Source organism: Cyprinodon variegatus, unplaced genomic scaffold (assembly GCF_000732505.1).
Source record: "Cyprinodon variegatus isolate N-32 unplaced genomic scaffold, C_variegatus-1.0 Scaffold941, whole genome shotgun sequence".
NCBI lineage: Eukaryota > Metazoa > Chordata > Actinopteri > Cyprinodontiformes > Cyprinodontidae > Cyprinodon > Cyprinodon variegatus.
Genome location: NW_015151394.1, coordinates 267,317 through 294,556, shown reverse-complemented (window position 1 = coordinate 294,556; position 27,240 = coordinate 267,317). Strand labels below are relative to the sequence as shown.

General features: G+C 36.7%; 1 protein-coding gene across 1 annotated transcript in view; it reads right to left on the bottom strand.

Moving 5' to 3' along the window:
* Positions 1-666: 666 nt before the first annotated feature.
* Positions 667-27,240, bottom strand: part of mras (muscle RAS oncogene homolog) — a 33,910-nt gene continuing 7,336 nt past the window's right edge. Inside the window, exons 2-6 of the mRNA XM_015398565.1 lie at positions 16,990-17,244; positions 12,798-12,951; positions 11,781-11,880; positions 9,455-9,534; positions 667-2,913 (exon numbers count right to left, since the gene is read on the bottom strand). Of these exons, the coding sequence (XP_015254051.1) occupies positions 2,814-2,913; positions 9,455-9,534; positions 11,781-11,880; positions 12,798-12,951; positions 16,990-17,182 (627 nt within the window). The 5' untranslated portion in view covers positions 17,183-17,244 and the 3' untranslated portion in view covers positions 667-2,813. The remainder of the gene's footprint in view (positions 2,914-9,454; positions 9,535-11,780; positions 11,881-12,797; positions 12,952-16,989; positions 17,245-27,240) is intronic.

Here is a 27,240-nt window from a genome sequence, read left to right as displayed (position 1 = left end):
GTTACATCTTTTGGTATAACTTTTGGAGATATGGTTTATAGCCCTGTACATCTCATCCCAAAAGTTTCAAAGTTTGGGGCATGACCAAAAAATTTGTTTATATATGGGGTCCGCTGAGCCACCGTTTCTCCAACACAAGCTTGAAACTAGGATCCATCTTGGCATCTACGTCTAGGGTCCTGAAATACCTGCTAATAATTTCCATTTAAGTTCCCTCGAGTTTGTTACTCGATGTGCCTCAGTCCAGACTCTCTCCCATGTTCCGAAATTATTTTGGAAGTCTCTCTGCCTCCCATCTTTGTTTTTTCCCCAAGTTAATGTTCATTGACAGAAATATACTATATACATTTGCTATCCAATTTTTTATCCCCTCCCCCTTTCTGGAAATGGATTAGGAGGTTTTCTACTGGTGTGGGATTTAGTACTCTATTCCAGTCCCTGTGTACCAACAAAAAAGACAGCAATTGTAAATGTCTAAAGAAATCACTTTTCTGGAGATGAAAATGTCTTCATAACTCTAAATGACATAAGGTTGTTCCTGTCGATCAATTGATAAAGAAATGGAAGCCCCTGATCAGCCCATTTAGAAAACTTTTGTCTAAGAAGTCGGATATGAAGGATTTAATATGTCGACTTTGCATTTTTTTATTTAGATTTTACACATTAATTTCCCCACATAGACTCCATTATAGACAGATTTGTTTTAACCCAGGACCAAAATGTGTTTTTGTTTTTCTTTTTATTTCCATCTTGGTCCACGACATACAGTACAGATACTCAAAGGCAAAAGAAAAGAAAATTATTTTTTTTTGTCCAGGTCTGGGACACAGTGAGGTAACAGACAAATAAATTATTCAGTTGCTTAAAATCACTTTCCAATAATCATATCAATAATACAAAAAAAATGGTATCAAACACATGATGCAATAACTTCATTAACACATTCATATTTTTGCTCCCCTTCTATCCAGTCACTAAGGTGTTTTTGTTTTTTTGAGTCCTTGTCTGGAAAAAAAAATGTCCCTTTAAGCACAAAAATGAAGAGCAAAGTTTCACTTCCAGGCATCGGTCATTCAGTCAAACATCATATATAAGCACCTTAATTAAAAACTGGGTAGTTATGCAACTTTTGCTTCCAATACAATTTTCATGATTACGTCTCAAATTAGTGGATCTGATTTACAATCATGGCCAAGGCAACAGGCATACGCAGTCAGGCACACGAGGCTACGACTCCAATAAGCTGTTAACTTAATTTATCACTTTACATTCAGATATACACATATGTTTTCTTTTAACTGTGCCTTTCAGCTTAACAGGTTAAAAAGAAGGAAAAAAAACAACAACATGCCAATAGGAAAAAGTCAGAGATTGTTTCCAAAGTGCAAAAACGTATTCCTTCAAGAGTTGGTGCGCATCCTGAAAAGAAAGTCGCCCACCAAAACTTTAGTCTAATAACAGTACGAGCCATTTTCATAGATTAATCCGCATGTTCCACCTCCCCTTAACACCCATCTGGATTGTGGCTACTTGTATGACAACATGGCTTAGTGCCAGAAGAGCGCATCACTGCGCACAACTTCAGGCAGGTTTCCAAACACTGACAGATTCCTAAAGCTACAGGATTTATCCTCTTCCTTTATGAGCACTGATCACTTTATATCATAGTCCTGAAGTGAATGGGGGAGGCAGGAAAAGCCCCTGTTTGAGATAAAGTGACATCACATTATTTTGGTTTGTGGCCAGTGCAAATCAGCTTCTCCAGCCCCATTTTCTATTAATTTATCCTTTATCTAGTCTAACTTACTGACAAACAGCTGTGAATTTGTCAAAATTGCCACATATAATATTTTTATATCACATATCTGTCATTTGAACACTTTATGATACAAAAAAAAGGAATAGAACACAAAAGGTAATGCTCATACAGTATTGATCAAGGTTTATCACACCACTTACAAGCACATAAGGAACCAAACCCACATCTTTTTTCAAAAGGGTAGAAGGAAGTGGCTCATGTACGAGTGGGGAAATAAAATCCTGTAAACATGGCTCTTACTACATAACAATGATTCTTTAATTTCTTTTCTTATAATTGTAAAAACACATACTCCACAGCGGACACGGCCACAGTCTGTACGACACATTTTTTATTTCCATCATGCCACTTTTCTTCTTCTTTTATTTCCAATAAAAACAGAACAAAACATGACCTCTTGGTACACGTTATGCCCTCCGTAAACCAAATCAACTGAAGCGCCTCCAAAGTTACCGTCACCACTTCCACATTCAGTCATACCATCACCTGTCTCACTCACTGGGAAACAACTGTGGACTTATTTACCCCCAAAACTGCTGTAGTGAGATATTATTTAATTAAAAAAATAACAGGCGCCACTTTGTGCCAGTTATTCCCTTTTCTTCACTCTCTTGAAAAGACTCTCAAAGAAAAAAAACGTATCTCCATATTTCCACCTCTCAATAGGCTTTGAAATCTTGCGTTCAGCTCAATGATTAAACAATCAGCTGTTCTGTTACAAATAGAGGATTGAGGCTGGAAAATAAAACCCTTTGAAAGTTAGAAGAGGAGGAGAAAGCAGTCTGTCCACCATGAGGGGAAACCTTTCTGTTCAGCCTCCGTCTCTCAGGATCCAGGAAGCTGTTCGGTGACACATCTACCCCCTCCTGGGGTCTTGTGCTCCAGTAGTTGAACACTGCTGGGGAGTTCCCTGACATCCAAAGGTGTGTTGGGTTTATTTTGTGTGTGTCGGGTAGCTTGCGTATAAAATGAGAGATGCAGAAGAGAAGGAAGGTCACAATATGGCACAGTGGAACCTGTGGGAACCAGTGGAACGTTCTGCTCTCCACTTCATCTTCTTTTTCTTCTTCTGGTTTCGCTCTGGGACCTGTTGTCTGGGAGGGGACAGAAAGGGGAGCATTTAGCAAATCTGTTATTAAGGAACCAAAAATATCAAATTATCTCATAAGTCAATTTTAAGAACTGTAAAGAAATTGAGACATTCAGCTTTCCGGAACTTATACAAGAACATATTTTTAAATATTGGGTGAAGACAGGTAACTCCCCCTCATGTTTTATCAGTTTTGATGATGAACACGTACCTTAGTAATTTAAAAGTTGATATTTCAAAGCATGCAACAGTGTTAAAGGTTTAAGTATTTATTAAAGATGCATCTGTTGCATGATCAAAGTCTTTTTAATACATGGATTTTTTTTTTCTCTCAATGTATTTTTATTTATACATCAAGTTTGAAAAGCTGAAAACTTTAATACAAAAATTACAGGTTATTGTAGATGAGCAGCAAGAGGAGGCAAGAACATGTGCAATTTATGATGTGAAATTACTATATATATATATATATATATATATATATATATGACACCCTGTGCCATAACCCTGTATAATAATCCTGCTATGAAAATGAAAAAAGCTGTCATATGTGAACTGCACGCCCTGTATATACTGTATATGTATATCCCATGCATCTTCTTTTTCTCTTTTTCACTATTCAAGCTGATGTAACGAGTACATTTCTCCACTGTGAGATCAATAAAGTCAATCAATCAATTACTTTGAGAAAAAATTGATGAAACACTACAAGGGTTTATTGTCTTCAGTAGTAGGGAACAGCCTGTATAACTAGTCAACATCTGTTATTTTTTCTGAGGGCAAAAAGAGTCTCACAATTTGTGAGGGAAAGACAGCGGAACATGGCAGATGTCAAAATACTTGAATAATATTCATTAAGCTAAACCTGTATGCAAACCTGCTGTCTGAACTTTTTACTGAGCTGAGTTCCCCCCTTAGTGTTGGGGGGTTCAGGTGAATCATCAAGGTGTGGGCTGTATTCCAGTCTGGGATACTACAAGATTGTTACGTTAGATACAATACAGAAAAAAATGTGCCAGGTCGTTCTTGATGGGAATGAAAGCATGAAACAAGCAAGATAAGTGAGTGTTTGAGAGAGTCACAGTGACACTCTTAATAGATGACAGAGAAGAAAATAAAACTCTCAGTTCATCACCACCAACTATGGAAAAAACTAAAGGTTATGGTGCCTGGGAAGGAATCTCAGACCCTTCAAGATATGAAGCGAGTTTGTGAGAAAGAATGAGTGCAGCTCATACCAGAGCCATGGATGAGATCCCTTTGTAGAAAAAAAAAAAAAAAGGCTTCTATTACAGGGAGATGCAATTCTACTTTAGTATTTAGATTTCAGAAGTGTGTTCAGAACTTACTCTCAGTTTCAATTATTTTATTTAGTTTTTTTCAACCCATCACTTCCATTTGTGCACATATAATTTCTCCTCTCTGTGCATGGATTACTTAGGTTGTGTGAGGTTAACAGTCTGATGGAAATAATTAAAAGGAAAACATTTTTTTCAATTTTTTTTTTGTTTTTGCTAAAAATAAATATAAGCAACTGTAATAGCATAAAAAAACAGAATTTTAAGCTCAGAGATTTGAAATTCAGATCAGCTGAAAAAATAGAGGAAAGAACAGCTTTTAATTCTTTAAGTCTTTGTGGGTTACATTACTGTAATACTACATTCTTACCTCAAGATGGCAATGTTGTTTTATTAACATATTCTTCCAGAGTTTCTTCACCAACCAAGAAGAAATCCCTCTTAATAATGAAATCCTATGGAATGGTTCCATAAATCTTTCGCCAAATATTCCAAGAATGAAAGAAAACTTGTTTTAATCAGCAACGTTTCTCTAAAGTTAATAAAACAAACAAATGACAAACGACTAATGTTGGCTGTGCAATACAATAGCCAACCATTATTTTGGTAATTTCGGAAAACTCAGAAGTCTAGCGTTCGCATTGATATAAAGCAGATACAGCTCACTTATTTAGATTAATTAGAGCCCTAGGATTGTTACTTTAAAATGGGGGATTACATAAATTAATTCTTTTGTCAGTTACAAAGCTGTTATATGGAGAAATATATATTATTGAAAGTAAAAAAAATCCATTTAAAAAAGAATACAAAAATTGAACTCTGAAAACCTGCTCATTAAAAAAAGAAAAAGGGTAAGTTATAATTTGAATGCAAAAATGGAGCTGACATTTTTGCCGTTTGCTATACTTCAGACTTAATTCTTTTATACACATTTTTTATTTGAAAATATCTATTGTTTTAAAGGAGAACATTGGAAAAAATAACAGAAAAGAAAAAAAAATATTGGTATTGAAAATGTTTGTTCGACTTAAATAAATTCTAAAATAATTATAAATTGGAATTAAAATCTTTTTAATCAAGCAGTTTTTAAAGTTCCATTTTTGAAATGTGTTCTTTGCTTTTAACATGTAAACACATTTTTATTCCACATTCTCGATTTATTGCATCCAGCAAAGCAATGAATAGCTTCATGACCAAGGATGTTACTGCTCAAAAATCAGACCACTAAGTTCTCAGGAAAGTGTCTGTAAGCCGATTCAGGAAATGGGGTTTGAGTTGCCACCAGTGCAGTGCATGCTCAGGAGTGGCAGCAGACAGGTCTGAGTCTGTCTGCAGAAAGTGAGACGGAGATTTCCTTCTTGCCCAAGGAAGCAGCTTTACTGAAGCTCATGTCTTAGAAAAGATACTGTTATAAAAAGGAATTCAGGAGCAACTTAATTAATAGTTTTACCATTAACCTTTTGACTCAAGGATCAGAACACCCCATAAATATTCAACCCATCTAGAACCTTAAATTCTATACTGAAATAGGATTTGGACCAGAGGCTGAAACCAAGTATGCCAGAGAGAAATAGCTACCGCTAATTTCATTCAGTCACATTTTGACAGGTGACACATTGATTAATATCTTAATCTAAGGTGTAACGACTGCTGTAACAATGAAGATGATTTAAACACTTTTAAATCCATTGGGATTGGACCTTTTCTTGAATCAAACATCCATTCTCCCAGCCTTAGGAACATGTATACTAATGGCTTGGAAAATCGTAGATGGTACTAAATAAAATATTATTTGTAACCGTGTATATCTTAAGGTAGATATGGGACCCTCATTTTGCAAATTGTTCTCGACCTCAGCTCTCACATGAAGTCCGAAAAAATGTCTAGGCAGGATAAACTGGCAGCTGAACCGTCCCTTGCCTGCCAGTTGAAATAGGCTGAACCTGTAGGCACATTATGCCATGTATGGGGGTATGATATTGGGCAAGATTAACCAGAGATTTTGAGCTGGTGTTGTTTTTAAATGCACCCAGAATGGCCTTGTTCGGTAGCTTGAGATAGAACTTATCTTCACCCAATGGATCTATAGCTAGGATGTGAGCAGGGGTAAGTAATGCTGCTTCAGCAAGCATCACCAAGCTATGTAACTTGGTGGGCCTAGTTCCTCCATTTTACAAGTACCTGCTTTTCACCCCAGTCAGTTTCTTTTTCAACCCAATAAAACGCATCTTTCCCAATCATTATCTTCTGGATCTCAGGTTAATAAAAAAAAACATCATATATANATTTTTTTTTTCTCTCAATGTATTTTTATTTATACATCAAGTTTGAAAAGCTGAAAACTTTAATGCAAACATTACAGGTTATTGTAGATGAGCAGGAAGAGGAGGCAAGAACTTGTGCAATTTATAATGTGAAATTACACACATACGTATATACACACACGTATATACACATACGTATACACATACGTATACACATACGTATACACATACGTATACACATACGTATACACATACGTATACACATACGTATACACACACACACACACACACACACACACACACACATACACATACATACATACATACATACATATATATATACACACACACATACACTCCTGATCAAAATCCTAAGACCTTCTTAAGAAGGTTCAAGAGCTTAACAATGTTAAAGGAAAAAAAAAGAAAAATAATAATTATTATTTATTTATTTATATAAGCTTGTATAACAGAAAAAGGTTCCTTAGAAGGAATTCAGTCACTATAAAAACCTCATTGGTAAAACTTTGTCATATTTGTGAGCTGTTGAAATAAACCTATACAGGTTTAGAATTTTCGGAAGAAGCCTGCATGGTTGTCATTTTTATACGGGAATGAAAGCTGTGATGACAGATTTTTACCAGATCTTAAGGCCCATCTATATATTTCGTGTGCTGAGAAATACCACCACATTCTCATCATCATAACAGAGGCCGTATGATCACTCGCTGTAGGATATGTGTGATCCCATGTTTTTTTCATGAACACCTAGAAATTACTGTTATGCAACTCCTTTTCAGCAGCGATTTGAAGGGTTTTTATTTTTATTTTGCTCTCTTTAAAATTTGATTTAAAAGCCCCCACCACTTCACAACCCATTTTTCCTTTTAATGCTGACATAAGCTCTTTTTAAGAACACATCAATAACAGTTAATAAAAAATTAAACCCATCGTTCAGGTCTGATAGGGATTGCATGTCAGAGAGATCCATTTGATACAGTTCCAAAGGTTTTGAGACAAACATACTGTTTCTTCAAAAATGTATTTTGGCAGCTGTATGCAATGTGTAGCCATCTTGCTTGGAGAGGAAATCTTTCAATTCTGGTGAGGTTATATCCCACCTCCCCTGTCCCCTACAGAATCTGTCGTGACCACCAAAACCATCTGGGTAAAAATTGTCTTAATACTTTGTTTTTTATCTGCTTTTATCGATCTGCAGAGCAGATGATAAAAAAAACAAACACGTTAATGGGAGCCAGATATCCAGTGAGAAACATTTTATATCTAGACATTTTACTCTAGGTTGTTGAAATATTCTACAACTTGTTACAATTCTTCTTTGTAATATTTTTCATTATTTGCAATATGATATTCTTTTAATCCATCCATAAGCCTCTGATGATACAAATCAACAGTTGCGTCATGAAACTGCTTTCAGGCTTTAAAATCTAATGGATGTATCAGCGATCTCTGCCTCTCTGCGAAAACAGTGTCTGAACTGCAGGGGTAAAGCGTGGAGACTGAAGTCCTTGACCGCTCAATTCAAAGTGATTGTGGTAAAAGTCCTAACAGAGAGGTACAAAGCAGCTGTGTTGTAACCGACTGGGATGTTGGTCCACAAAGCCATAGAAAAACCTGCTCTGGATTTTTCTCACAGATGCAATCATTGCCGTTTTAACAGCAGTAATGATCTTCGAAGACACCCTACTGTCGGTCTCAAAGGATAGCTGGAAATGAGCGCATGTTGCCGTCATCACCCCTCACCACCTCTTCCGTAATCGTACCAAAGGGTTTCCTCTCAGCATCAGAGCAGGTAAGAGAGTGGTAAGAATACATTGTATATATATTGGGTGACGGAAAATGGAGCGATTCAGCATTGTAGCTGACAGATCAGCTCCAGAGTTTCCTGGCCAGAGTCAAGTCTCAGCTGACGGCGAACTCTGTTCATTCTGGCACAGTAGCAACGGGAAAGCATCAATGGGGAAATGCATGTCTTCACAGTCAGAACCTTTCCTTTATATTGATCATGGGAGTGCGTGGAGAATTGGAAGGGAAGTCATTAATTAAACCTGACAGTGTTGAGTGAAGGGGGGGTTAGTTATACAGGTCATCATTCAATGACGAGAGCGTATGAGGGACAGTTCCAAGCCCCATCAATCGAGGTACAAATCATATCATGAACCATATTAACTATTAATCAATATGTCAGCTGTCAAAATGTGAGTTTGGAAATATTGTTGTTATTTCTCTTTCCAGGGTAAACTGGAAAACTTTTGAAGAAGACAGGACAAGACTAAATACATTTGGTTTGCCAAGTTAAGCTGAGCAAAATTCTCAAAATAATTCCCATCTTCGCAATGTTTACTACCGACCTTCAGTTAAGAAAAAAGAAAGAAACACTGAAGCAGTTTAAGAAATTATCATTTCTTTAGCCTTAAAACCTTTCCCCCATGACTATAGGGCTCAGCCCATTTATGACTGTAATACCAACATGTTGCCAAAAGAGGGCATTGTTGATCAATCCAACAATCCTCATCTAAGAATCTAGCCAATCAGAGGCTTCTACCAGTCACTCTGCCCACTCATACACTCAAGCATGGATGTTTTTTCTCATTAGCCAGATGAAGAAATGAAAGCACCTTTGACAGAGATTTCCCCAAACCATCTGATCAAATATTTCTCTCCTGACCAATCAAACCAAACGGAGACAATTCAAACTGGTTAATTCCTCTGAAATTCTACAGCAAGACAAAAACGGACATAAAATGACTAAATAGATTCATCATTTTCTCATGTTTTGCAGGTTTCCTGAAACCCCTCCTAGCTAGCACCATTACTTCCTCTTAAAGCTGCCAATTTTTGAGAACTTAGAAATGCACTAAAAATACAGAGTCGTAAACCAAATGTTACTAGATACGACATGTCAATGTCATCGTCCTAAAATCAAAACAAGCAATCATGTTTGTTAGGAAATTAAAGTTACCTTATAACCCGAACCAGCTCATGGAAGGCTTTGTCCACGTTCATTGGAGGATCCTTTGCACTGGTTTCAATATAAGTAATCTGAGGAAAAATAGAAATAACCAGATTTAAGGAAGCAGAAGGCTCCAACTTATAAACCGTATAAACTTAGGTGATTTTTAGCATATATAACTGAATTCAAATCTGTTTAGATTTTACTGGTAATTTAATTCTGTATGTAAATCAAACATATTTGCCTGATAAAGTGCCTTGCAATGACAGTTATACACTGGTATATATAAGTTGATCATTTTACGGTTTAACAATTGAAAATAATTTTGCTTTTGGAACTTTTTTTATGGAAACCTCAGCACCATTAATCTCTAACCACACAGATTTCCTATATGTGCAATAACTAGAAATCAGCAGGGCTTTTATTAGGGTAATCCAATTAAGGGAGTTTTTCCTCTCCACTGTCACTACAAGCATGCTTAGTGTGAGGGATTGCCTTCGAGTCAATTAGTCGATGCAAACAACTGGTTTTCCTTAGATAGAAAACTTTGACTGTGAAGTGCTTTAAGATGTGTTATGAATTGGCGCTATATAAATAAACTGAATTGAATTTCTCAGGAAAGTGCCTTTTTGTAAATAGTTCACAAATTTATTTTTTTTTATGACTTTTCACTCCCATTCAGCTATCCCAGGGGTCGGCATATTGGACCAAAAAAAATAAATAAATAAATAAGTCTGGAGCCGCAAAAATGTAAAAGCCTTATATAAGCCTCGTAAAGCAACACAGGCTCTAAGTGTATTATCCCACTATAGAAAAGGACTATATGGGCTTAAATATATAATAAGCATTCATGATTAAATGCTTATCCTGAAGCAAACGTCACATAGTAGCCTGAGGTGACGGAGGAACAGTGAACACTCCCATTGTGCACCGCTTCACCACCTTTACTGCGCGGTTTAAGTTTTGTTGCATTGATGAAATTATAGAAACACAATACAGGAATCTTTCTATGGCCGACGTGTTTCTGTTGGGAGGAGTTGATTGAGTCATGAGCAGCCAAGCAGGAACTGACATCAGAGCTGTGCTCTCTAACCCCGAAATCCCACATCCTCCGTCACCATCATTCCTTGGTCTGATTAATATTTTTAGGATTTGGGGGAAAAATCAAACCTGCATCAGAGCTCTACCTGTTTGATCTGTGGATGGTTTTCCATCCTTGCAACCAAACTAGCAGCAGTAGTGGAGTTTGGAAATGCAATCCAGTTCTTAAATCTATCTTTGCGCTCCTCTAATTTATCCAGAAGTTCTGCAATCACACTTTTTCTCTCACTCCCAGCTTGGTGGTGGGCTGCAGATTTAGCCTTCCCTGGAAATACCTTTCCAAATTTTTCTTTTTTTTGACACCCTCTCATTACAAAGCGAAATGCAGGCAATCCTTCAGCATTGATAATGAAAGCAAATGATTCGGTCTATTTAAATCCTTTTTTCTCATCAGCTATCTTCCTTTTTTCCCCTTGGGATCCATATTCCGAGACACACCCACCACTTTGTTTGCCTGGCACCGCCCCGCGCTGGTTGCAAGTTATGACCACTGATCTCTATGGCTATGACACCAATTATTGTTTAAATTTATTTATAATACAAATGTTTAAAGCATCGGAAAACATAATTAGTTTTTGTTTGACCTCCTGGACACCATATTAACACAAAAAATTTTCACAAATTCACAAGGATAAAGAGCTGCATGCGGCTCCAGAGCTGCATGCGGCTCCAGAGCTGCATGCGGCTCCAGAGCTGCATGCGGCTCCAGAGCTGCATGCGGCTCCAGAGCTGCATGCGGCTCCAGAGCCGCAGGTTGCCGACCCCTGAGCTATCCTATGAGCTGCTGATGTTTTTCAACCTCAAAAGTCTACTATAAATTTAGCTTTGCATATAAACATATTAACAATTTCCAAAAAGTTAAAGTTAAAAAACAAACCACTGGACTTTGTTTTCCAAGTTTGTTGAAGTTTCGCTTCCCTTCCAGGAAGCTATTTCCATTCAAAATGTCTGGATTAGCGTTGAGTTCCAAGCTTTTATAGAGTAGCCCAACAAAAGCCTTGTAATGGCTTAGAAATCATGCACATTCTAAGCCATTACAAGGCTTTTTGGAATAACTATGACCTGGATGACTGAGAATCTCCACAAGCACTTTAACAGATTATTTTGGTCTATATAGTTTGTTTTTGTGCCTTTGCATATTTTGTTTGTACTAAACTCTACTAAATAAACCAGTTTGCATAGAAAAGAGACAGCATTGCTGTGTGTGACCTTTAATTAGAGCTTTAGGACTCACGTTATGTTTGGCAGCCATCTCTTGGCCCTGGTCTGTTGTTACCTTCCTCAGATGAACCAAGTCCACTTTGTTGGCAACCAGCACCATTGGGAAGGCCTCTCTAAATGTAAAGAAAAAAAAAACATACTTTTTAAAAGAAATTTAAAATAATTAAAAGACAAATCTATTATCCAACTGCTGCTATATAATTAACTGGTAGCATCTGTTCTTTAATATCAAAGCCTCCAGCAAACATCTTAAATGTCACAGCATTCAGAACATCAGCTGGGTAGAGTGTTTGAGAGGTGCAACATTTCTGCAACACTTCAGCCTTCTGAAAAAAAAAAAAAGTTTAAAGTTTGAGCAAATGTAGACAGCAGCGTACTCAGTTCAACTTTTTATTTCTCGTTTTATTTCCAGGCACAACCATAGATTGAAGAACTCTGTTCTACTCAACATCTCTGACACTTAGCTGTTTTTATCCTAAATTCTTTGCAATAACACATTTTTCTCTTTGCCTAATGACCCAGCCCTGCTGACTCAGAACTAAAAGAGAAAAAAAAAACTGCAGGAGGCTCTGACAACATCACATGCGTGATAAAAATATCAGAGCAGACAGAAATCCAAAGTGAGTAACTTCTGCTTTTCTTCTAAGATACCCTAAGTTTTGCAGATCTATTTTAAAATTATTTAGCTAGTATATTAAATAAGAAAATTATTGAATTATTTTAAATGGAAGCAAAGAAACACAGTTTTATTACTATATAAATGTCTGTTTCATATTAGAAAGCCATTTCCTGTTATGTTAGAAATGCTATATTTAAAAATGCAGAGTACACATTCTTTGGGGGCCCACGGTTCATAGCAATAGGACAAAATTCGCTCTATTCCCTGTAAAGAAAGATGATCAATCAAACGTCAGAATACTCTGCATGATATTTTTAAAACAACAAACTCAGCTTCTCTCATTTTCTGTCCAGCCACTAGATTTATGACGATTAACTGCTCACTGAGAGCGTCAGCGCCGCTTCATCTCACCTGTCTTTGACCCGTAGTATGAGTTGATGGAACCTGTCGACATGTTCGAAGCTGGCCTTGTCCGTGACGGAAAACACGATGAGGAAACCGTCTCCCGTCCTCATGTACTGCTCCCTCATTGCACTGAACTCCTCCTGGCCGGCTGTGTCCAGCACTGGGTAGATGTAAGGGCACCAACTGATCAGAGTTCATCAAAATTCATCAAAATACTGCTTGATACAAGGAAAGTAAAAAAAAAACATGTCGCCACCACCATGCTTGAAAGCTTGTCTGAGTTGTTTTCAAACAGTTGCTGCTTGGTTTTCAGGATGCCAACATCTCTATTTTTCTAATACATTGAATATGTCTACATTTTGTGCAAATTCACTCTCATGGAAACTTAGATTTGGAATTTTAAAGTTTAAAACAAAATAATTGAATTACCAAAATGTCTGACAATATTCATCCACTGGCTATTTATTTCTATGTAAAATAGTAGTTCACTTTTTGCATGAGGTCCACGCCCTCAATGGGAATCTGGAAAATAGAAGCGAATAGATGTTTCCCTGACTTTAAGGTTCCTAGGTTCTGGTTTTGGTTTTAAGTTTATATGAAGCATTAGTGCTAAATATGATGCGTTTGATTTTCTGGACAGTGTTCTTGAAGTCCATTCAGATGTAAGGTGTCAGGAAACTAACCTTTCAAACTCGTGACAGGGCTGGGCAATAGAGTAGTACATATTCTACAGATGATAGAAAATCATCTGTCTATTTCGCTAATTCTATTCTGTGGTTTCTAGTACCTTTTTTTCTCATATTAAAGCAAATATTTCCTAAGGTTGACTACGACGAACTTATTAGTGTAGTCAAGTAGCGTACACACAGTTTTTATAAGTGAAAAACAAGATTTTTCTTTTTTAATCCACAAAGAAGTGCCATCTTGTGATTTTGAAAACATGATGCTGCTTTTAGGCTTTTGACTCGCGCGCAGGTTTATGACATGATTTACGTTACCTAACTCATGAGGTGTGATGGAGATGCAGGAGGCTGACGTCTTAAACCTATGGTTGCAACAAACAGTGAAAGCTAAGCAGGCGGCCCAATATGAAGCACTTTTACCAAAAAGAGCAAGTACGTCTGATTTGGTTATAATTTGGATTTAAGAGGTCTGACACGGAGCAGACCAACGGTTATTTGCAAACTATGCTACAAGGCTAGGTTTCCTCACCCAACGGCAACACAACAAAATACTATCTCCTAAAAAAGAATACATACGTAAGTGACATCATGTGCAAAGTAAAATAAGTTTTGAAACAGTGAAGGGAAGTTGCAAAAATAGAAACCATAGCCAGCCAAAGATTATGGTGTAAAAAAATTTTAATACCTGTAGGATTTTGGAAAATATGTGAAGGCTTCTTTAGCGCTACCTCCGCCTCATCTGTTGTCATCTAATGTATATATGTTGCTGCACTACAATACATTTTTTTCATTTGTGACAGTTCTGTAAATGTCACTTAAAAAAAAAAGAATGCAATTTACTTAATTGGGGCATATTGCAGTACACATTGTTATTGTGATAAAAAAAAAAAAAGTCCATATCATGATATTTGAGTTTTTCCATATCGCCCAGCACTACCGTGACAATATTCAATACCAGGTGTAACCAATTGAAAATCAGCAGGGTCTGAAAAAAGAAAATCATCAACCGGTAAATATCCGGAGACTTTTAATTATAATCTGTTACTTTAAACAGAATTTAATACTGAAATAAAATGAGGTGTTTATGCATCCATATTATACATTGAATTTGAATAAAAACATATTTTTAAAAAATGGAAAATTTTTCCTTTTTTAAAATCTAAGGTGTTTTTTTTTAAGTAGAGAACAACAATCTTTCAGACAATTTCCTGAATCACATATTTTATAAAACACCTGAACTCACAGTTTGTGTTTTGCTTTGCTTTCTTTTTTTGTTGCTTAATGAGAGCAGTAGGCTTTAGGCTGCCCTACAAGGCGTTAAACCTGGGTTTGATTGGCAGCAAAGCCATTCTCAAGAAAATATCAAGGTAGTGATTCGTGAGCCAGGATCGATATTTATTTTTAAAACTGTTCATGTTGGAGAATCCTGCTTCACAGCAGCAGGTTGGGCCAAAGATCCTCTAAATGTGCAGGGTCATCTTTGAGCACGCCATTTCACTTTTCTTTCACCAGTTCACAGCAGTTGTTCCAGCAGTCCACACTTTCTCTGCTCTCCTTTTCTCATCATCTTCTCCTTCTTTTCCATCGCCCGGCTTCCACCGGTTTGCCTTCTGTGTCTAAAAGTAACTTAGCCTGACGTAGTCCGACTCAATTCTAGTCAGAATATGAGTCTGATACTGCTCCATAGAGCTGTGATTATGGGGCGTGTTTCNAACAGTGAAGGGAAGTTGCAAAAATAGAAACCATAGCCAGCCAAAGATTATGGTGTAAAAAAATTTTAATACCTGTAGGATTTTGGAAAATATGTGAAGGCTTCTTTAGCGCTACCTCCGCCTCATCTGTTGTCATCTAATGTATATATGTTGCTGCACTACAATAAATTTTTTTCATTTGTGACAGTTCTGTAAATGTCACTTAAAAAAAAGAATGCAATTTACTTAATTGGGGCATATTGCAGTACACATCGTTATTGTGATAAAAAAAAAAAAAAAGTCCATATCATGATATTTGAGTTTTTCCATATCGCCCAGCATTACTGTGACAATATTCAATACCAGGTGTAACCAATTGAAAATCAGCAGGGTCTGAAAAAAGAAAATCATCAGCCAGTAAATATCCGGAGACATTTTTAATTATAATCTTTTACTTTAAACAGAATTTAATACTGAAATAAAATGAGGTGTGCATCCATATTATACATTGAATTTGAATAAAAACATTTTTAAAAAATGGAACATTTTTCCTTTTTTAAAATCTAAAGTGTTTTTTTTTTAAGTAGAGAACAACAATCTTTCAGAAAATTTCCTGAATCACATATTTTATAAAACACCTGAACTCACAGTTTGTGTCTTGCTTTCTTTTTTTATTGCTTAATGAGAGCAGTAGGCTTTAGGTTGCCCTACAAGGCGTTAAACCTGGGTTTGATTGGCAGCAAAGCCATTCTCAAAAATAAATATCGATCCTGGCTCACGAATCACTACCTTGATATTTTCTTAAAACTGTTCATGTTGGAGAATCCTGCTTCACAGCAGCAGGTTGAGCCAAAGATCCTCTAAATGTGCAGGGTCATCTTTGAGCACGCCATTTCACTTTTCTTTCACCAGTTCACAGCAGTTCTTCCAGCAGTCCACACTTTCTCTGCTCTCCTTTTCTCATCATCTTCTCCTTCTTTCCCATCGCCCGGCTTCCACCGGTTTGCCTTCTGTGTCTAAAAGTAACTAGCAGCAGCCACGCAAACTGACAGCAGCTCATTGGCTAATTTGCATCACATGCAGCCTGGTCCCGGGCGCGCCGGAGGGCTCTACCATATTAACAAGAGAAGCGGCGCAAGTGAAATTAGATACTGTCATTGGACAACATGCGGTAATTTTTAAATGTTTGAAATCAGGTTGGGTCCGGATCTGGACCCCGGTCTGCTAATCCGCGACCTCGTCCCTACACCAAATTCGATACCATGTGGATAAAAAATATTACAAATAATTAAAGGCGTAAAAAAAGCATTTCTATTCAGATAAAAAAAAATAAAACATTTTTAATCTCAGCATGGAGCGTGCTTTTTCACTACACTCACTGATGCTAGTTAAGTAAGTGTTCAAATAATTGCCAAGTAAATAACCCAAATCTAACAAAGTCTGACAATATTTCAAGGTTTTCAGAGTATTATTCTTTAAATGTGCAAATAAACCAGATATCTAAAATAAACAGTAGTAAAAATATGCAAACAACACTTGTCTTTAGTTTCATTACCATGACAGTTTCGTATTGTATCTGGATACAGGATTCAGAGTATTGATTTTTTTTTTTCTAAGCTTTCTCAAATTATCATTTAAATGATGTAAACCATCTCCCTAAATGAAACAGGCACTTTACAGCAGAACAGAGAGTCGTTTGATGTTACATAATTTCTTCCACATAATTTCTTCCACATACAAACCCCTCACTGTGTTATTATTGGTGTCAGAGAGCTGGTTAACCAGGTTTGTTAACAAAATGAGTGATGTATTCCACAAACTCACCATCCAGTATTGCCCACTGTCCATCTATTTCAGTGTGTTTGAGGTACGAGTCCTCAATAGTGGGATCGTAGTCTGGCACAAAGATCTTCTGGAAAAACTGGATGGTTAGAGCGCTTTTCCCAACGCCGCCATCTCCCACCACCACCAGTTTATACGTTGGCAAGTTGTCGCTCGGCACAGCGCTGGTCGCCATGGCTACCTCGACAGTGGTGGGAAGAAGGCTGGAAGGTGGCTGGTGAGACACACCTGGCTGAACTGGAAGACAGGGGGGGGGGTCAGGGAAATAAAGGGGGATTGACAACAAAGGAGGAGAACAGGAGAGAGATGTTGAGGCTTTTTTTGTTGCAGCTGCTTTAGTGATGATCTGTCGTCACCATGGAGACAATAAAGAGAGAATGAGATGGGGCATTTGAAATGAGTTTTAACCAGAGCTTAGGGGGAAATTTAACATTTAAAGCTGCACAGAACACAAAACAATTTAGTGTTATCTAAGAGAATTGAGTGACGTTACAGAGGAAATAATGATCATTTCATTTGTTACCAAAAAAAAAAAGAGCTGCTCAAACCAATGAGGCCTCCTATGAACGGTAATAATTGGTTGGGCAACCCTTGGAGGTGGCTGTCATCAAATGTTTGCAATAGCTGCTATACATCATTAATTTCTTAAAAAGGGAAAAAAATCCTCCCATACAAGGTAATAACAGTCTAAATTCAATGGATACAAACACAATTAATTATTGTCAAACCTGTAAAATCCCTTAAAGATTAACTGAACCACAAACTGATTCTGACAGGAAAAAGAAACCTTTAAAAACTACACATTTTTTGTTTTTTGTTTTTTTTGGGGGGGGGATCCTCTGTTGCAAAGAAACTTGCTTTTTCCTTTTATTCTGTAATGCTCTTCCAAAAACATTTAATGTTGACAATTTGACATCAAGCATTAAAATGTGGCTGCTGCACTCAAAGTTTCCTAGTAGTTAAAATGAAATAACTTGGTATATTTGAATGTCCATGAAGTCAAAGTGACGTAATCGTTGAGCGTTCCACTTTATTGTTTGTGAAATATTATCTTCTCTTAAGTATGAACAATATAGCCATTGTTACAACAAGATTAAAATTAAAATCTAACACTGCTCTGTGTGTTTTCTGACTAGGGCTGCACTTAACTATTTTGCTAATTGATTATTCTATCAATTGTTTGAATTAATAAATGGCAAAAACGTTCCTTAAAGATTTTAGAAAAAAAACTAAAAGTGACGGTAAAACTGTGCCATTTCACAGCATCTGTAAAGAGCACATAAATGGACAAAAAAGGTTTTTCATCTTGTCTACCAAATATTTGGATATTTTTGTACTATTCTAGCTCATAGCTCTTTCAGCTAAAGGCGTATTTTAGAGTCTCTAAACTCAATTTAACAATTAATTGATTGGTAAATGAATTCATTATTTTAATAATCAATTAATCCAATTAAGTGTTTCAGCCCTAATTCTGACTTTAGAGTACAGGTGGAGCTCTTCATACTTAAGAAGTATTCAGTGGCGAGTTGGAGATAACGATACTGAAATAAGAGAGGAATCTCCAACCCAGACATAAAACAGATTTTCCAATTTAATAACCCCATCCAAATCCTGACCAATCATACTACTGTCTCACAATTGCGGAAAAAACACCATGCAAGCAGTAAAAAAAACCCGAGGTAGGACAGAGAGAACAAAATGATGTCACTTTTTTCTCACAGTTGCAGGAGCAAGAACCGATTTCTCGCTTTTCCTGGAGAATACAGCAACTTTTATACTTTTTCACCGGTTTTAGTTGCACTTTGAATGGAAAACATCTAACAGCATGAAGAAACTAGATAAAAAGATTTTACGAAGCAATTCACTGAGCACCAGCACAGATTAAAAATAAGGTCACTGACATCAACAGTCTGCAAAGGGTGACGGAGCCATTTTTACAGGTATTCCTCCCTCCAGACCCACTTTCTCAGCTGCATAAACCAAACGAGTCAGTTTAGATTTCAGTTTAACTGTGAAATATCATGATGACATGTCAGGGAATCTGGAATGAAAACTAGTGAAATAAAGAATTTATTTGCCCCTCAAAGGGGGGATTCAAGTATGTCAGCAGCAAACCAACAGGCAAATGGAGGCACACATTCACATAAGCCATATTAACAGGAAAAAATAAATTGGATTTTTTTTTTTTTTTTTACATGTACATATTAAAATCAACATCAAAATGTCTTCTGGTTAAGAAAGGCAAATAAAGAGGCACTTTATAGACTGTGTAAACATTAGCAGGAATGTAAACAGCTTATTTGGCTTGTTGTCTGTAGTGAAGAAGATGATAATAATGATAAAGTCTAACGACTGACAATAACCTTCTGAAAAATAACCTTCTGGGACACTAGGAAATGTTTTATAAAGTTTATACTGAGTTTTAAAAACATTTGGAATGTTTTTAATCACTTGTTGCTGATGTTCATGTACCTATAATATGCAAAGTATGATTGCAGCGTCTATATCTCCGACATGCTCATAAGAAAATCATTGTTAGAACCCTGCCCTGTAGGCTGGGTCCTTTGAAGACCCCATTAGCAATTAAGGCTGGAAGTGATCAGCAACAGTCCTGCACCCTCACCTCAGCATAACTGAGGTATAACCCCTTTGGTTCATACCAGTATTACTCTGACAGCATGAGGCATGGACCTATGAAGTCTAAACATGATCTTTTAAAACATTATTTATTCCAATGTGCATATTATTTATGAGAGGGAAAAGCAAATATGACAAATATGCATATGCAAAAAGGTTAAGGTAAAACCTGCATAAATTATTATTTAGTTGAAGGTAATGGGTCTTTATTTTTTCATTTTAAATGGAAGACATCAGCAGACAGGCAGTGTTAGGATCATTTTAGTGACCCTGCTAACAAGATTCATAGATTTAAATCAGATTGGATCCAAGTCTTCGATGGGATTGAGTGTGAGGACAACATTAAATTGCAGAAGGCACAACCAGGCGGGTAGTTAAGAGTTTGTGACTTGAAACCCCCATTTGCTATTTAAGATATTTCATAGTGTCCTTTTTTTTTTTTGTTCTTCCTTTTTTTTTTTTTTTTTTATTTGGAAGCACTAGTGCTCCTGGTAAGAAAGCCAAGCGTACAGTCCTAAGGTATATAGGTTATTAGCACAAAAAAAAAGTTCATTTTTGAGTGAGTTGTGCTTTAGGTATTCCAGAATTAAACTGAGTGCGATTTCCATTTTTTTTTTGTCTTGGGTGTGAGACTTCAAGGAGGATGTGAGAACGAGAAAGAGCTGGAGAAAAGAGTAACTCTTTCTACACAGGCTGCTATGAAGAAAGCTGTAAATAACGGTTAAAGAAGATGTGCATTACTGTACACTCACAAAGCAAAGTCAGAGTCCAGGATTTGTCATCTTTGTAAAATAAAAAAATAAAAAAACAAGAAATCTCCTCTAAAGTCAGGCAAACTAAATTAGGTGCATTCCAATCAAAAACCTCAAAAGGTTTCCAAGAAATGAAACAGCATGTGTCCCAGTCTTGCGTTGCGGTTAAAGCTGCTCTATAAATGCAAGAATGCCCTAAATTCACTTTAAAAAAAAAAAAAAAAAAAAAAAAAAACCTTAGCCACAACAGCCTAAATATGATTTAAATTAGAATGACAGCAGACAATCATTTTCAAGTCCAGAACTAGCAGAAATATGACGACTAGGGGGACGGACAACCATAGGCTGCAATTATAACTCCCACCCAAGTAAAAATAACCATCTTTGAACAAAGTGGAAGATTCAGAACCAGACTGTTTTTCAGTTCAACTGAACTCAGACTACAGTTCTAGACAGACTGCGTCGTGGCAAGAAGACAATAAGAGCCACAGACGAGAACCACAAAAAAAGATTGGGACATGTGGGGAGATCAGGGGACGTAAGAGAAGGAAGATGAGATTACTCATAAACAGAAGAAAGGAGCTGAGGAAGCAGGGGCACATGAGGACAGAGCCAACAGTTAGAATTAGGCCTGAGTCACCACAACAAGCACCACCTTTTTATGGTTAGCTTCCTTTTTTTGAGTAAATACATTTTTAGAACCAACCAGCTCAGTACCACTTGTTCCAGTTTATGCACACTAGATTACACTCACATTTAGTTCAACAATCTGCTTTCTTTTAAATGACCAATGAATATAGTTTAATTTTATAGTTTACTTCCTAAGAGAAAGAAAATAGTTAAGTCCCTTATGCAATGTTTTGAGCTACTAATCTCGAATTAGCCTTGTTGAACAACGTTCTACTTTTGACAGATTAAAATGTCAGAGGCGGCATAAATTTACATATACACCCAAGTTCCCTTTCATGATGTCTGCTTTTTAGTTTCATAGCTCTACACACAAAGATGTTCTGCTTAAATAGTCAATTAATCCATGTATTTGCAAAAATTAAGAGTAGATTTTCAAATATTGATCACAGAAGATTTAAATACCCTAAAATACCCACAAAATGGCAAAATGGGAGAATTGAGCATATAACGTAAGATTCAATAATCTTACATGATTTAATTGCCAAGATTAGCAAATTAATGTCCTTTAAAAAACAGCCTCAACAAAGAAGATGCATTAGAAACTAATGATTCTCTGGATCAACTAAAATTGTTCTTGCAGAAGTCAGTAGCTCCCTTAACAACTTCAGCTTGCAGAAAAAGCAAAGTTCTGACTAGGAAAGCTGATCAATTGACCAAGGCGCAAAATAAATTCGTTTTCAGAAAGCGTAAATACTACCCAGCCATCGGTTTTAGCCAAGATAGCTATTTAAAAACAAGGATAGGTCAAAATAACTTACAAAATAGATATTTAATGCTCCCTGTGATCCAAAACTTTTGCTCTTTGCTGTATCTTTTTCTTTAAGTTACCGTATATTATTGACCAACTCATTAGAATCTACCATTGGTATAAAGAAAGACATCTATGTAAATCTGCATTCATCCTTTTCAGCTATTTAATCTACCCCTATGAAAGGATTTTATGATTGGAGTTTTATTCGCATGAATGTTTTAAAATGAGAAGAATTAGTTACAAACAAGCTTAAATCGGGTGCCCTGGTTTAAGACTGTTTTTGGTTGCCATGATCAATATATGAGGCAAAAGGACGAAAATCATAATTCGCTCTTAACTTTAGGTCTGAAACAATCAGTCAATCGGGATTAATCGATAATCTAAGTAATAGTCAACTAATTTAATAATCGATTAATTGTTAACTGGAGTATACAGACTCTAAAACATGCCTTTAGCTGACAGAGCGACACACTTAGAGCAGTTAATATACCAAGATTGTAAAAAAAATTACAAACATTTATGCATTTAAGATTTTGAAAAATGAATTTCGTCCATCAATATGCTCAATCCAGAACTCCACAAGTAGAAAAGTTTCATCTGGTTTAATTTCATAAAAAGTCTTCTTTCAAGAATATTTGGCTATCCGATTATTAATCGATTAATCGGAAGAAAAATCAATATTGATCTATTTGAAAATAATCTTTGGTTGCAGCCCTACTTCACTTTTACACTGCATTAATGGTCTTAAATAATCTAGCCTAATCTATTTAAATATTAACAGCATGAAGGGTTTTGATTGATCTCATTTTAAATGACCCTGGGGACATTTTAAGGTAAACTAAATGACTCTTCCCTGTTATTTCCTTAAAAAAAGGATCAATTTGGTATCATGTGGGTAATGTTTAATAATTGCATGAATGAAGATGTGTGTAGGCACATGTAAATGTATGTTTATATGTATATTAGTAATTAATTTTCTCAATTACTGAACTAGATTTTTTGGGAAATGTTAAAATTTCTGAGATACAACATTCACAACATAATTTTTCTAGACTCTGTAGACTCTGATATAGTACATAATTAGGGACATTTGACTGAACATATTCATCCAAAGAGATCATTATTATTGGACAAATATTATTACTGAAAATTGACTAAAGTACTACTTTGATTTTTCTTTGGGAGGATATGAGATTCAGGATGAGATCATTAGTAGAGGTGGGCGGATCGCTCCTAAGATCGATACTATCTATACCAACGCTGGTATTGATACTGAAAAATATTTGTTTAAAAATATTTTTATTCTCTCCCACTCGCGCTAACTGCAGCATATTCACCGGTTTCCCCCGTCTGTGTTACAGCGCTTTGCTCCCCCCCTAGATATATCATATACCCAACAACGGTCAGGCTGTAATAATGATGTTGTTCCACCAGGCTACAAGGTTCCAGCATCATCTACTCAGCTAGTAAGCAGTATACTTCCAGTATACCACTCTGGCCAAAGCAGTTTTCTGATAGTACACGCTGCTCAATAGTATGGAGAAGACCGTTCCAGGTGAAGGACAGGGTCTTACCAAGAAATGGAAACGGGCACAGATTTACTTCCAGCTATTATTTCATACAAATAAAAAAATAAAAATAAATAAATAATGGAGAACAGATATGTTTCACCAACAGTGAAAAGAAGAACTGTGTTATTTGCTTTTGCTGTCACCTTTTTGGAACCATAGGAGGAGCAATGAGCTAAGTGAGGATGTGCTTAGCAGGGGACAAAAGGTAGAACAAATAATGTTTCTGTATCTATATATTGGGTCTGTTTTATGTGTCGTCTTCTCTAGGGCCCCAAATCTCCTAAATCTGGCTCTGACAAAACTAACAAGTCTATTTCTAAAATGTAAGTAGAAAGTAGAGATAATTCCAAAAAAAAAAGTGTAAGGAGTAGAAAATACAGATAATTGCATAAAAATGTAAGGGGTAGAAGTAAAAAAAAGTTGTCTAAAAAATAACTCCAGTAAAGTATAGATAGGCAAAATTTCCACTTAAGGTAATGAAGTATTTGTACTTTGTTACTTGACACCTCTGGAGTTGGGGATGGAATAAAAACAGTCAGATCTTTACCATCTTACATCTACTGTCAGACACGGAACAGTGATGAATGTGAAATATGCAGATAAGACTCAAAGCTAAAGCAACGTGAAGAGAAGATGATGACTTAAGTTGGTAAGTTTCACTACATGAGTAAAACAAGAACACGTATACTCTGCAAGAATAAGTAAAAGCAACAGAAAAAATATGAACATTTTAGGCACACAGGAAGACGAGGCTACACAAGTATGCATGTTCATATATCAAGTCCTCCCTGTCTTTCTTTAAAGCCTCACTACTGAAGCTGAGGCACATAAAAGACACGCATTCACCAACCAGTCGCAAAACACCCCCACCCACGCACCCATTCCTCCTCCATCCACCAGGAAACAGCTGTCAGCTGGCCGGAGTCCATCCTTTCCTGCACGGCACAATAGAGGGAAGGAAGATGTTTCCTTCCTTCGCTGGGCTAAGCAGTCATTTACCCAGGCTGAGCAGAGACTAAGTGCAAATTACAAGCCTCACCGGTTCAACAGAGTTAGTCAGGCTGTAAAAAGTCAAGATTTAAAATATGTACCATGCTAATGAAGCAGCGGAATAAAGAGATTCCCAAAAAATATCTTAGAAAACATCAAAAGCAGCATCTGAGACAAACCATGACCTACCACTTTTAGTTTTCAGCTCATCCTGCATAGGGAGGCTTTGCTGTAGCAAAGTTGGGTCAAACCCCAGCAGGGATTCTCAGGGTTACCCCTTAAAGCCAGGCTTACACTGTACGATTTTTTGCCCTTTTCGTGCCATCTTTCCACTCTTGCAACAATCGATCGGGCCGACTTTCAGCCTGATCGTGCGTTGTGTGTCATGTAGTGATCAGGGTGTAACGAGCGGCAATTGGCCTCCGACGACCACCTCCTGATCAGGAATCGTGAGAAAAACCAAACATGTTTGAAATTCAGTCGGCCTTTGTGGGCAAATCGCTCCGTGCACAAACAATTACTCTTCTTCTTCTTCTTCCTCTTAGATGAAAACATAGAAGCATGGCAGGGGTGCCAGTGAAATGGAGTTCTTTTCTGTAAAATTGACAGACTGTAGTAGACATTTGCTCAGCCATGTCTTTGTCCAAATACGCCGTTGTCGCCTTTTCTTTTTAGGGCTTTCAGCACAAAATTACACAAATTGCCAAGGCAGCGTGGTTCACTCTAGTGAGCTTCATATACCTCTTTTACTTGTTTGGCTTCCAGATAGACAAGTCCGAGTAGCGCCATCACACTGTGGAGCTGAGTCCATTGTGGGGTTTAGGCTACAGTGTGAGCAGGTATATCGCATCAAAGCGTCGGGTCGCACAGTGTGAGAACATTTATTGTGAGCTGTGAACTCACACTGTACGACTAAACTAGACAGTTTCGTTGTACAGTGTGAACTGTAGCTGCATGCAATAACTGTAAAAATTAAAAAATAAAACGTACAGAGTATGCCCGGCTTAAGTTAGGTAAACCCTACTCGAAAAACACCAATCTAATGTAAAAAGGCAGACAACTGACTGATCTGAACACTGGTATGGGAGCAGCTCTCGATACCTGCTGCAACCTGTCAATTGTAATATGGACCCTAACTCCAGTACATGGACAGCATGCTTGATCTTTGCTTTGAGTACTACAATACACAATACCATTTGACTTCTTTACACCAATTTGTTGTAAAATCATGCATGTTTCATCTGCCGAACCATGAATAGTAGAAACCTCTCACTTTTAGCAAAACAGCTCAAAGTTATGCATCTAAATATCAGAGAGTCTATAAATTTCAAACTCATGTGCTATCCTGACACACAACCCTGGCAGCAGGAGGAAAGCATGCTTTACATGGGGAAATTTGTATGTCAGCAGCTAATATTTTCAATCACAATGGCTTTGGAGCTTTCAGAGAAATCGCCGGCTGCCGTCTTGAGAAAGGATAAAGGGATCTCCTTGTTCACGTGGGAACGGAGCAGCAGCATAACTCACAGCACACAGAAAAGGAAGAACCCACCCCGGCCTCCAGAGCTGTACTGCTAACGGCATTCAGGGATCATTCAGAGGCCTTAAAACTCCTGAAACACCAAAAGCTTCAAAATGTTGCCTGGATCATCAACAGCAGGTATTTTAACTATTTATATCTTAACTGTTTTGGTAAACCAAATAAAAGGCCCATAAGACAGATCTTATGGGCCTTTTATTTTCCATTTCCTGTGAAAGGTACAAAGAGGAAAGAAACAAACCTCCATTAATGAACAAAATTTTCAACTACTTTAAAAAAAATAATTTTGGAGTAGGTATGTGTTAGTTACAAAATACACAAAACAAATTAACCTTGACTCATCATTTTTCTGGCCATAAGGAAAAGTATTTTAAACCTAAAAAGGAGCTATTTTTTGCTGCAGTTTTATAAATATGTTTGTTAATATAGTTATAATGCCTTTATATGTCGCATTTATGGCTACATTGTTGGAAATAATCAGGATCAAGCATTTCTAATAAGATAAAAATGACTTGCTATTACCATGGGGTTTAAATATGATCCAACACTGACGCTTATTTTCTTTTATCTACTTTTCAAATAAGAAAACGTGCCATTCAAGTAAAGAAAGTATTTCTTGATCTGCATAAGTCAGGAAAAGACGGTAAGAAGAGAGCTGCTTGAACTTAAGAGGAGACTGAATGAATTAAAATTGTTCCAATGAACATCACAAACAAGGCTTAATGTAAAGTTTAAATCCTACAGGGATTATACAGTACAGGACAAATATGGTTGGATTTCCCGGTAAAGTAGAACTTTCGCTCAATCATTACAGTTTTTTTTGCCCTAGGGTCCTTTTTTTTAATGTTTTCATTAATTCTCTCTCATAAGTCCCAAATGTACTGAATAAAAAATAGAGCTAAAGACTCATGCTTTTGTTTATCAGACTTGAGCATATTTGTTATAAATGTAGAGCAATACTGATAAAAAATATACAACAACAAAGACAACAGGATACTTATTCGCTTAAAATTTGCTATTGAATTTTCTTTTCTTTGAAATAGCATTAACTATCTCAGGCCATTGACTCATATACATTCCTATTTACAAAGAAAAATTCAGAAAGTTCTAAGACATTTAAAGTCATAGGGAAGTCATATTTAAACTTCAAATCCTCCTGGTTTAAACATGTATATAAATGTACTCTTTATCAGACCATGTTGTCCCAAAGTTTAGAAAATTTCTATTAAAAAAAAAAATCCCGTCTTAAAATCTGTAGGGTTTTTCTCTCTCGTTATTTTATGCAGGCCAGTTAATTATACA